Source organism: Macaca mulatta, chromosome 2, assembly GCF_049350105.2.
Source record: "Macaca mulatta isolate MMU2019108-1 chromosome 2, T2T-MMU8v2.0, whole genome shotgun sequence".
NCBI classification, from domain to species: Eukaryota; Metazoa; Chordata; class Mammalia; order Primates; family Cercopithecidae; genus Macaca; species Macaca mulatta.
In genome coordinates this window covers 7,355,623-7,368,760 of record NC_133407.1, presented here as the reverse complement: position 1 = coordinate 7,368,760, position 13,138 = coordinate 7,355,623, and the positions used below count along the sequence as shown (strand labels likewise).

General features: G+C 41.7%; 1 protein-coding gene across 3 annotated transcripts in view; it reads left to right on the top strand.

Moving 5' to 3' along the window:
• The window catches only part of CCDC50 (coiled-coil domain containing 50), a 99,522-nt gene that overhangs the window by 21,031 nt on the left and 65,353 nt on the right, over window positions 1-13,138 (top strand). For 2 of the 3 annotated variants that reach the window (XM_015132509.3, XM_015132507.3), the window contains exon 1: window positions 9,004-9,306. The exons of the other annotated variant lie outside the window; for it this stretch is intronic. In XM_015132509.3, coding sequence (XP_014987995.1) covers window positions 9,258-9,306 — 49 coding nt within the window. In that variant the 5' untranslated portion in view covers window positions 9,004-9,257. Of the gene's footprint in view, window positions 1-9,003; window positions 9,307-13,138 lie in introns of those variants that run through there. 3 annotated transcript variants of the gene reach the window in all.

Here is a 13,138-nt window from a genome sequence, read left to right as displayed (position 1 = left end):
GAGATACCACCCAAGGTTCATGTACAAATCCATGATATGCTGTGGCATGCTTTAAGATATAAGTCACTCTGGCTCCTGTGTCAGTAAACTCCAGGGAAACAAGAGCAGAAACAACACATTGCGAAGGAGGCTACGACCACAATCCAGGTAAGAGATGATGAGGGTTTAGACCATGGTGATAGCAGTCAGGAAATGAGATGTGGAATTTTTGTTTTATTTTAAAGCTTGAGTTGACTGAATCTGCTGAAGGATAAATGTAGGGTGTGAAAGAAAGTAAAGAATAGATGACTCTAAAGTTTTCGATGTGACGACTGTGTGAATACAGAGATGAAGTATACAAAGGAGCAATAGGTATTGAAGAAATCACGAGATCAGTTTTGGTTATTCATGAATAAGTGCTAATTAAATATTCAAATTAGTATGAAAAAGTAGTCAATTGGTGCTATGGTTTGAATGTGTCTCTCCAAAATTCAGGTATTATCAATTGATAGTATTAAGAGGCGGGGCCTATAAGAGGTGATTAGTTCATAAGGGCTTCTCCCTGGTTAATGGGATTAAGACTTTTAAAACAAGCTTCATGCAACATTATTCCTCAAAAAATCCTCCAGGGTAAGAATAGTTAGGAAGTAGAAGAAGTTTGAGAACTGGAGTACTGTCTGAATCCGAAACACTGTAACATTTAAATGTTTGGAAAATGGGGGCGGAAACACTCAAGACTATGATAAGAAATGATATAAGTGTGTGTGTGTAGGCGGGTGGGGGGTGGTTAGTTTTCGCGTACAGTACAGTGGCAGTCAGTTGCCTAGCTAGGAATTCAAACTGCAGGTAATGTAACCCAGATTGTTATCAGAAGGCTATACTCTAAAGGAAGTTATAATAAGACCTTTAGCTATTTTTAAAATCTTAGATTTATAATAGGAACTCTAAAGCATCATTTAATGAATGCAAGAAATAGGTTTTCACTAGTAAAATTGTGGGTACTCAAAATATGTGGAGCTCTATGAATTGCCTGAAATATTTCAAAGAAATTCTACACTTTTATTTGGACAAGGTATAAGCGCCAAAGGAGCTTTTCAGCCTTTACTTTTTGCAATGATTCCCAAGGCATGATTCCAAAATAATGTCTGTGTTTTCACAAATCTTTTATAGACTGTGTAGTCAGAATCCATAAATGATAGGAAATTGGGACTTCAACATTTTTCAAAACTGTCTTTATGATTTCTTTGTATCTATCTGCTAATAAATGTGTATGCATACATATAAATATGTGTATATATGTTATATAAAAATATATGTGACTAGGGTCAGGCTACGCCTGTAATCCCAGCACTTTGGGAGACCGAGGTGGGCGGATCACTTGAGGTCAGGTGTTCAAGACCAGCCTGGCCAACATGGTGAAACCCCTCCTCTACTAAAAATACAAAAATTAGCCTAGCATGGTGACAGCTGCCTGTAATCCCTGCTGTTTGGGAGGCTGAGGCAGGAGAATTGCTTGAACCCAGGAGGCGGAGGTTGCAGTGAGCCAAGATCATGCCATTGCACTCCAGCCTGGGTGACAAGAGCAAAATTCCCTCGCAAATATATATATATATATATATATATATATATATATATATGGCTATGTGTATATGTACATACATTCATTATGTATGTATAATATATGAACATTCATATATAATGTATAAATTTGATTTCAGACATACTTTTTTTGTAACCTGGTAGAAACATTTTAGGTAGAGTTGATAGCCCATAACTATTTCCAGTAATTGGCAGATAACACCATCTAAAAGAAACTCAAGTGTAGAGAATTCATTGACTTAGGTCACTTTTCCACAATGTGGTCAGTGATTTAGAGTTGTCTTGGGAGATAAGAAAAACACAAAATGAAATAAAAATAACAAACCAAAAGCAAAACAATGTTTCAGACATGAAAGTAGAGTCATCTTGGTTAAATGGTGACAATTAGTCAATAAAAGGAGAATGAGATTGATCTCTGTGTCAGCAACATGGAAGTCACTGCTAATGTTAATAAGAACAGTTTGTTTTTGGAGTGGTGTAGATAAATGTATGATTAGTATAGATTCAAGACAGAAGGAGAGAGTAGGAAGTACAGACCATAAGAATAGACAAATATTCCAAAGAGATTTGCTGTAAATAGGAGCAGAAAAATATGATAATAGCTGAAGGGGACTGGAGCTATGGCAAATGTTTGTTAAGGTGGAGGAATTACAGCAAGTTTTAGAGGAAAAAATAATGATGCAGTAGAGAAAGAAAATGTGGGGAGTAATATCTTTGAGAAAATGAAGAAATGGGGTCTCATCAGGGCTGTTGTTCAACAGACATGCACAACCAAAGCAATAATGACTGTTAAGATACTAACATACTTTCAGGACAGTTTGTAAATAATTGCTCTTCTGAGCCCTTTGAGTGCTCCCGTCTCCAACCTCCTTTCCCTTGGAACTTCCTGAACCTGCCCACCATCCAGAAACTATAGGGTAATAACTGGAACCAAAGAAAGCCCCACAAACTGCTTTGGTGCTATGTTCGTGCTTCTGCCATTCTGATTGTTAAATGTTTTGAATATCACTCAAATATCCAGTGTCCAAATGAAGATGTCAGTCTTAGGAGAAGTAGATGGGTTGATAGATTTGGAAAGGGTATGATGTTGAGGTTCTCTGTTTAGTGCTCTTATTTTATTTTATTTTTATTTTTTTTTATTTATTTATTTTTGAGACAGACTCTCGCTGTCGCCCAGGCTAGAGTGCAGTGGAGTGCAGAGTTTCGCTCTGTTGCCCAGGCTGGAGAGCTAGGCTCACTGCTACTTCTACCTCCTGGGTTCAAGCGATTCTCAGACTCCCGAATAACTAGGGCTACAGGTATGTACCACCATGCCCGGCTAATTTTGGTATTTTTAGTACAGATGAGGTTTCACTATGTTGGTCAGGTTGGTTTCAAACTTCTGACCTCAGGTGATTCACCCACCTGAGCCTCCCAAAGTGCTGGGATTAGAGGCCTGAGCTACCGCACCTGACCTCAGTGCTTTTATTTTCTCACAAATCTAAGACACTAAGAGTAAAAAGAGGCTAGGGACCTTGTAGGTATAAGGGAAGAAGGTGTGCTATCAGTGTGTTTTGGAATAGGAAATTAATTGATCAGGGCAATATGTAGAGTTTATAGTAGATTAGCCATGTTTTGCATATTGCTATGCAAGTAGAAAACAGGAAGACAGTGACAAGGGAATTGAGGGTATTGAGTAGGGAGTGATTATCAAAATGAACTGTCAAATTTAAGCCAATTAAGAAGAAAATGGGTATAGGGTCAAGTGAGAGGCAGTACCAGGGTGGTAGGGCAAACAGATTATAGGTTCTTGTGTAATTGAAAAATTGTTGAACTGGGGTACCCCTAGGAGTGAGTTGGAGAGATAGAAGTGGTACTTGGAAGACATTTGAAATTGACAAAGGATGAGTTTTTAGTAACGACAAATTCTAATGAATTACCCTGAGAGGAGTTGGTGGAGACGGTGCAATGGCTTGAATGTTGTGCCTTCCAAAACTCATGTTGAAATTTAGTCACCAACGTGGCAGTATGAAGAGGTGGAGACTTCAAGAGGTGATTGGGTCATGAGAGCTCTGCCCTTATGAATGCATGAATCCATTGCTGAATCATTAATGGGTTATCATTGGAGTGGGACTGGAGGCTTTATAAGAAGAAGAAGAGAGACCTCAACTAGATCATTTAGCCTCTTCACCATGTGATGCTCTGTGTCACCTTGGGTCTCTGTAGAGATTCTCCACCAGCAAGAAGGCTCTCACCAGATGGGACTCCTTCAATTGGAGGCATTCATAAGTGTAATAAATTCATTCATTTTCTTTACAAATTACCAGTTTCAGATATTCTGTTCTAAGCAACCAAAAATAGAGTAAGACAGATGGGATAGGGTGACATGGCTTGGCTGTGTTCCCACCCAAATCTCATCTTAAATTGTAGCTCCCATAATTCCCACATGTGGTGGGAGGGACCTGGTGGGAGATAATTGAATTATGGGGGCGGGTCTTTCCCATGCTGTTCTCCTGATAGTAAATAAGTGTCATGAGATCTGATGGTTTTATAAAGTAGAGTTTCCCCTATACAAGCTCTCTTGCCTGTAGCCATGTAAGATGTTACTTTGCTACTTATTCGCCTTCTGCCATGATTGTGAGGTCTCCCCAGCCATGTGGCATCCATTAAACCTCTTTCCTTTATAAATTACCTGGTCTTGGATAATGTCTTTATTAGTAGCGTGAGAACAGGCTAATACAATGGGGTATAAGCTCATCAGAATAAGGAAGTCAAGGCCGGGCGTGGTGGCTAGTGCCTGTAGTCCCAGCACTTTGGGAGGCTGAGGCAGGTGTATCACTTGAGGTCAGGAGTTCAAGACCAGCCTGGCCAACATGGTGAAGTCTCCTCTCTACTAAATATGCAAAAAATTAGCTGGGTGTGGTGATGCACTCTTGTAATCCCAGCTACTTGGCAGGCTGAGGCATGAGAATTGCTTGAACCTGGGAAGTGGAGGTTGCAGTGAGCTGAGACTGCACCACTGCACTCCAACCTGAGTGACACAGTGAGACTCCGTCTCAGAAAAAAAAAAAAAGCTAAAAATAAGGAAGTCAAGGAAAGAGAGATCAGGTTACCAGAAGGAATGACTCTGTATGTTTATGTATACACTGAAATTATCAAGTGTTCTGTGATGACAGACAGTGAGAAAAAAAGGTCTCATCTGTAAGGAATAAGAAGTTACCCAGAAGTGTACAGATAATTGCCATAAGGATATGTAGTAGGTGATAGAATTTGATGATATGAGCTTTAAAGAAGTTGAAAATATTTAATAATAGGAAAGACATATGTTCTAAAAAAGGCAATAAGATAAAAACAACCATGGCACCTCCAGGTCCAGTGGGGTCTGGGGTACATAAGAAGGCACAGCCTCCAATTTAGAGGACTCCTGGAAGAGCAATGTCCCCAGGTGACACCTGAGTTCCAGTAGGAAAAGAAGGGAAAGGGAATAGTTACAAAGGAGATATGAGGAATTTTGTGAGTAACTGATTATGAATTCCATAGGGCAGAGTGAGGGGACTTGAGCAACTGGGGAAATGTTATATGAGAGTCCAGACAAAAATGCCTCAAGGCCTGGAGTAAAGAGGCCTAAACAGGATGGTTGGATTATTGTCCTAATAGTCTCTATTATGAGCTGAATTATGTCTCCCTAAGATTCACATGTTGAAACCCTAGCCTCCAGTACTTCAGAGGGACCACACTGCAGACAGGGTCTTTAAGGAAGACATTTGGGTTGGCCCTAATCCAATCTGCAAACTAAAAATAGTGATTTCAGAAGAAACCAAATGTTCTGACACCTTGATCTTAGACTTCTAGCCTCCAGAACTGGGAAAACATACTTAATAATTTCTGTTAGTTAAACCATTCAGTCTGTGGTATTTTGTTATGGCAACCTTAGAAAATTAATACAGTCTTCTTGGTGAAAGTGAATAACAGTTCTAATTACATCCTCATTTTTGGAACTGCTCTCTTAGATGTATTATGCTGATGAGCTAGGAAGCAGTGGGGGCCAAGGACATGGACAATTCCTTCCAGAAGTATAGTTCTGTGGGTCCCCTTTCCTGTTTTGCCAAGGTCCAGTGTAATTTATTCTTTTGCCTATATTGTTTCTTAACTTACTTTTAATTTGTGATTCTTACTGATAATGAAATTGGATAACTATATTTATTTATGCAACAAATATTTATTGAGTGCCTATTATGTGCCAAGCACTATTCTAGATACACGGATATTAGGGAATGAAACAGATAAATCCCTGTCCTCACAGAGCTTACCTTCTAGTAGCTCTAACTAGGGGTTGCCTTTGTGGAATTTGATAGTTTTCAAACTGGAGTTTTCATTTCTTATGACCAATGTTTCCCTACTCCAATCCAAGTATTCTATTGTTACCAAATTCAATTTATAAAAGTAGAAAGTGTATCATGTAACTATCCACCTAGAAAAAAAACCAATTGATGCCTCCACATTGCCTTATAAATAAAATCCTTATTTCTCACTATGGCATTCAAGTTGTGCTTTGATGCTGAATCACTTGTTTGGGATCTGACCCAAATTAGGGGTCTGTATCCTTCCTGAGAATCCTTATGCTTTCTTTTTTATTGCAAAATGGACATTTCAGGACACCGAAAGATGTAAACTTGTTACAGAAATTCACCATATGTTCATTCCCTATAAATACTCAAAAGATACTAGCTCTTCCCCGTGTGACTGTCAGTGCTTTGCTAGAAGTTGCCTACTCTGTAATGCTGAGCTCTAATTGTTCGCTCAGCCTGGGGGCCTATACGGAACAGGTGTGGAGTAGGAGGAGGAAAGCCCAACCATGCGGTGGATTTCCAGGTCATCTGCTCTACTACCTGAAAAGGACTCCTGGTTTTCACTACTTTTTCTGGTGAAAGCAGCTGATTCTCTAAACAATAGTTGTGGCTATTATATATGTTTCCATTTTTTTAAAATCTAGACCAGTAATGTGGATATTTTAATGCATATCTTATTGTAAGCGTATCATATTTTTAAGCGTATCTTACTTTTGGCATATCTTACTGTAACAGTCACAGTTTAGGTAGGAAACAGGAGGTGCACTGAAAGTGATTTTACTGAAAAGAATGTAATGAAGAGACTATTTACAGAGGTATTAGCTGGGTTAAGAGAACTAGGGGAGGCCGGGTGCCGTGGCGTATGCCTGTAATCCCAGCATTTTGGGAGGCCGAGGTGGGCAGATCACTTGAGGCCAGGAGCTCCAGACCAGCCTGGCCAACATGCCAAAACCCTGTCTCTACTAAAAACACAAAAAATTAGCCAGGCGTTGTGGTGCACACCTGTATTCCCAGCTACTTGGGAGGCTGAGGCACGAGAATCACTTGAACCTGGGAGGCAGAAGTTGCAGTGAGCCAAAAGGAACTAGGGGAAGCCATTACACTCTAGGCCTGAAGGGGCACTGGAAAGAAATTGTATTATTATTGACCCATGAGAGCTGAAGCCATGGAAAAGAGGCCTCTAGACAGGCCTTGTAGTCATAGAGGGACAGGACTGTGGCCAAAATTTTGGGTTAAAGGAATGAAGCATACCCTGATATTTCTCTCCTTCCTTCTTTTGATTTTCTGCCAGTGCTTCCCATTAGTCAATCACAACAGGAAGCCACAGGTCAAGGGGGCCTAGTGATTTATCTATAGGCTTCCAAGGGCACGGCTTGGTAGAGAGGTAGAAACAACAGATTTGGGGAGGGAAACAGCAAATACTGCTATTATAAATATTCTCTAGACCACAGGAAGTTTAAAAAAAATCACTAGATTGCAGGACAATTAAAAAATCCCTATAAATCTACCTTTCTATTACCACTTCCTTCTTATTCCCACATTTAACTTGCTGAGTGTTATCTCTGCCCAGCACTGGGGTGGGTAAACGTTTTCTGTAAAGCATATTTTAGACTTTGAGGTTTAAGAGGCAAGGTTGAAAATATTATGTTCTATTTATGTAGTGATTTAAAATGTAATTATTTGAACATATAAAAAAGAGTCATTCAATTAAAAAAAAAAAAAAAGAGTCATTCAAATTCAGTGGGGTAGATTTGGTCTGTGGGCTATACTTTGCTACTCTCTGGCCTTGAAAGTCTTCTAAATTTTTGCTAGCTTAAAATCCACCTACTTTTCAATGTCAAGTTCAAATAAAACCTCCCCTATGTGGCCTCTCATATTGGGACTCTGAGCTGTGAGTGACAGAAAATCAACCATTACTAGCTTAAGCAAAACTGAGGATAAGTTGAGAGTTTGCTGGCTGTCGATCCCAGAATCCAGGAGCTGCGGAAATGCCAGCTGCTCTGGGGATATTCTGCGTTGCTGCTGTGGTAACATCAGAACCTGCCCTCCTCATCTCCCTTTCTCTTCTCTTTGCTTCTGTCTTCAGTTTGGCTTCATCATCTCCTAGAGGCAGACTTTTCCACAAGAAATAGAATACATATCTCTTTATGTGCCCAGGAAAGTATTCTGTTTGACCTGTCTTGGTCATCCAGCCACCCTTTGATGGACCCATGTCGATGGAGGAAGGGCGAAGAGTGATGTGGTAGTGTCGAGGTTCAGACATGGCACACGTTTGGGAGAGAAGCTCACCTCTGAGGAGGGGGGAAAGAGGCAGTTTCCCACAAGGAGGGTGCATTCTGTTGCCAGGAGATGAAACAGGAGAGGCTGTCTATTTCGGAGAGAGAGAAATGTCACAATTACAGTCCAGTGTGTGCAGCGCTGTAACAGAGATAAGTCTGACGCCTCGTTACCACCCGCAGTACCTAACATCACACTTGGTAGACACATTCATGCGATTTTGATGAATGAATGACTCAGTTCTCCCAGCTGATTGTGTACACACTCTACTCCACACTGGCCCGGAATTTTATCAGCTGCTCTTTATTCTGTACGTTGTATTCGGGGTTTTTATGGCCATCTATCATCTCTCTTCTAATTTCGGGCGCCAAGAGAGTGTGAGACAGAGGCAGGCATGCAGTAAACATCCTGTGTTAATCTCAGTCCCAGATCCAGACCACAGAACGCTGACTCCCCCGCTCCCGGGAACGATTGTGTTTTGGGTGACCCGTGTGGCCTTTTTGTTGAGGTCTTTAGGATACAAAGCCCCCACCTAAAGACGCGACCCTCCCGTGGGAGGGGGGCAGGGCCCGGGGGCGGGAGCACAGCGGGGCCCCAGCCTCAGGCGCGTCACTGAGCACAAAGGAGACAACAGAGAGGCGGCAGCGGGCGCTGATCTTCGCTCGCCAGCCACTTGCAATTGCGGTTACAGACCTGCAGCTCCCCCTCCCCCACCCGGCCCGCCCGCCCGCCTTTCTGTCTCCTCTCTCCCTCCGTACTGGACGGCCCCGGCCCATTTCCGGGCTCCGGGTATTTGGCACCGATTGGGGCCGGGGACGCGGAGCAGGTGGTCGCGGCGGGGCAGCGTGGTGGCGGCGGGGCAGCTGGGCCGCCAGCCTGGTGCGTCGGGGACCGTCTCCCGCTGCTTTGGTCACCAGCCCCTGCCCGCCCGACCCGCTCCCTTCTCCGGCCTGCGAGCCCTGCCGGCCGGACTTTGCGCCGCGTCCGGCGCTGCTGCTGCGCTCCGGGGCCCCGCTCGGCGCCGGCGGTGGCCTGGAAGCCGCGTTAAAGGGGCAACCGGGACCCCGGCCCAATATGGCTGAAGTCAGCATCGACCAGTCCAAGCTACCTGGAGTCAAGGAAGGTAAGGGCCGCGGAGGGAGGGCGCGCGGGACCCTCCCCTCTCGCAGCCCGAGGTTCTCTCAGGTCAGGGGCGTTGCCGTTGCGGCTCCCGCGGCCCTCGCCCGGCGCCCGTCCTGCGTTGGCCTTGCCTGGACGTGAAGGGAATTGAATTCGGGTTCTAGTGTGGGACCTTGGGCAAGTCACCGACGTTCCGAGCCTGTTTTTTCCTCCAGGGGGTGGTTGAGGGGGACTAGCACCACCCCCAGCAAGTGGCTGTGCCCGTGTTCTCGTGCATGGCAAAGCCTCGGTGAACGCTGAAGACCTGGGTAAATCTGACTTACCACGCTTCTTAAAAATCGAGGCCCAGCCTGGCTGGCTTGAAGGCTGGGAAGTGGGGAGGGGTTGACGTTCGGTTCCGTGTGGAGCCTTTGTTTTGAAACATGACTCTTTCCCTCCTTCTCTCCCTACTTTTCCTAGGCCAGCGTCTGGCTGGCTCACTGACTTTCCCACCTTCCTCAAGGTTTAAAAGTTTAGTCTTGGCTGTGTTCTGCGTGGTCGGGAAGCCACTATAAGCATTTTCTTACAAACAAAACAAAAAACACGGGGGAGCAGGGGACTGATGATTTTGCCATTGCTTTTTATACCAATGTCCGGGAAAATTGAGATTTGATCGGTACTGACCTGGTTTCAGCTGACAGCAAGTAGCCTTTTGACTTCCCTTCTCTGTTTTTCCACCAGCTGCCTCAGGACCTAGCTTTTTTTTTTTTTTTTTTTTTTTTTTTTTTTTTTTTACTGAGATCTCACGTGCTGGATCGCCTTGTGCCTTGAGTTATCTTTGTTTATTCTTTGATCCTAGGAAGCATAGACGTTCCAGAGTGCTACTGCAGACCCCTACGTTCCAAGGGCTTGCAAAGTCGGCTTTTGTTGGGAATGTCATTTGTTTCGACTGAATACTGTAGCCTGAGGTGACGTGGAGATGTGGAATTGAAAATAATATTTGCTTTCTTGGAACTGCTTGTTTTATTGCCAGCTTAATTTGACTCAGTTGGTCTTGTGTGTGCTCAGGCCAGCCCAGAAATCTCAAGAAAATTAGGGACTGCTTGATGGCTTTCCCAGAGTTTCAAGCACTAGGAGACTAGTGACTAGTGGTCACTGATTTGATGTAGAATTTCTAATGGGCCTAGTTCGGTCTTGTTGTTCCAGAAGGATGTTAAAGCTTAGGCGTGAGATTTTAGCGTTAACACTTTTCTACCTTTCTGTCCCAGGTGTGGCTTTGATGAAGAGTTAGGGCTTTCACCTGTGGAAAACAGTTTTCACTCTGCTGTCAAGACTGAGGAGCCTGAGTGATAGGAAAGGCAGATCAATACTTTGAGAGTTCTTATCTTAGAGATTGTCTGGTTATCCTTTGCTTTTGGATATAAGGGGTTTTTTTGTGTGCGTTTGTGTTGGGTTTGTCTCTAGAGAAAGAGTGATCCTTGTGCAGTGTGTAGTGCATGATGAGTAGAATGAAAATTGGAGTTCAAACAAAACCTGGTATGAATAGTATTAATCATATAGTGCTATGATTTTATCCAATCCCCTATTAATTTGAGTGACCTGGAAAAAACATAAAACTGTTTATATACATTTGTATTACTCTTAGGTCTTCTGATTTCTTACCAAGACACGAATGATTTATTTTAACGTATTGTTTCTCAAGGAGTTCCACAAATACCTTCCATCTAAAAATGCAAGATTTTCCCATTTCCACACTCTAGAGTCTAATACATTTAAATTAGCTTTCATTTTGCGTAATACGGTGTTTGGCGATCTCTTTTATGTAATCTGGTAAATTGGTAAGGAAATTTAGTGTGGCTCTTTCATTAAGTTAGAATTAAATATTTCTTACTTTTGAAGATGGTCAGGAATTGATGAGATCACTGTCTTTGTAAATATCTGACTTTTCTGGTTCCAAGATCATCAAAGGAAATGATGTATTATCCTAGGAATGTCCTATTAATGGTGGTGAAGTTTTTGATCTGAGAAGTGTTCAAGTCAAATAAAGTGTATCCTTCCTTAATATGACTCTTAATTATGGCCCAGTTACTCCCTAACAGTGTCTTTATCCTAATTAAAGAGAATGAAGCTGGTGCCCCTGATAGGGTAAAACATGCGCAAACATTGAGACTGTGGTAATACTGAAACTCCAACTGTATTTGAGAAGTGTTAGTAGTAGTAATTAGTTTAATATTCTGATGTAGATATTTGAAGCCCATTCAAAAAAATTCCTGTATCTGTTTACTCCTTAATTTAAACTTTTGGTAGATTTATATACAATTACAATTTATATTCAAGTTGGTATCGTGGGGTATATTTCAATAGAGATGACGAATAAAATAGTGTAGTGAATGTGTGCCCCTTTCCATTGCTGTTTAGGAGGGGATGGAGCACCCTGTGACCTTTTGTTGTGAACATTTCAATAGAGGTCGTGGGTAGCAGCTGACATTAGGGTAAGGAGATATTTAAAAATCTTTCCTAGGTTGAAATCTAATGCTTGCTTACTTAGTTTTTAAGGAAGTCAAAAATACTCATCATTTGGACAGACTTTTTGAAAATACACACGCACATCTATGGTAGTATTTATACCTTGTTAAATCTCTTAAACTGGGAGACGAAGGGAAATGGTTGAGTTCATATGTAGGTGAAAAGAATCAAGTCAACTAAGTGTCAGCACATCCTTTTTTTTCTAGTTAAAAGTATGTTTGGAACGTCTATATACTTTTTGTAATGGAAAACACTGTTGCCAATATTCAGGAATAATACTCTATTTCTTCTGAAACATTTGAGGTTCTAGATGTGAAATAATTTCCAGCCATTTTAAACTTCAGTAGATCTATAACTGAAATGCAAAATGCAATTTGCGAATGTTAGGGAAAGGAACAGTCATGTTTCAATAATATTCTGAAAGTTTCTTAGTTTAGAGTTCAGAGTTGAAAATATATTTTTCTAAAAATGAACACTTTTAATCACTTGACAAACTTATATTTTTTGGGGGGGTCACTTTTGGTTGCTGCTTTGAATTTTTCTTTTCTGAACAAGTAATCAAGACTCCCTACTTTACTTTTGCTCTCCAAGTTCCTGTATGGGTAAATGAATTGTCCACTTGCCATAATTTTGCCATTTAGCCCTCTCTAACCAAGGTGTTGATCGAAGCCTTTCTAGACATTTTGGCATTTCATCAACTTCTTTCCAATTTCTTAAGCATTAGAGCTTTACCACTTTTAGCCATGCAGTGCATGCTTTCAGCCTCTCCTATTTTCTCCAAGTGTTAATCTTTATTTTTCTTTCCTTACAGCAGTTCTCTCAATCTCGTTTTTTATGTTCTATTCTTTAGGTGGAAAGTTCTGCTGGCTCAAAGTTGGTGAACACTGTGTGTATTGGTGTGCATGTGTCTGCTTAACATGTGAAATCAGTTTACCTAGGAGTGACTTACTTCTTGAAGTACAGGTAGCTAGCTATTCTGGGAGCAAATCCTTTTTCTTTAGCGAAAGGTACAATTTAATACATTTTTAGAAATGTCTGTAAAAGGAGACATACCTAAAAAGCACTCATTTATTTTAGGTTCAGGACACTCCAGTGGCAAAATATGGTAAATTAAGTTAATGGCATACATCCAGAACTTCAAGGGGGAAAGACATAAGATTATGTCTGGTACAGTCAGTTAACCCAGTAGTCTAAGAAATTTAAAGCTTATTACATGCACACTAGGCATCTAAACAGATGGCAGTGTCCATGAGATGTACGTATATCTGGCTACAGGGCAAACTCACTTTCCCTGTTTTTCAAAATTCCGTAACAGTTTTTGTTTTGGTTGT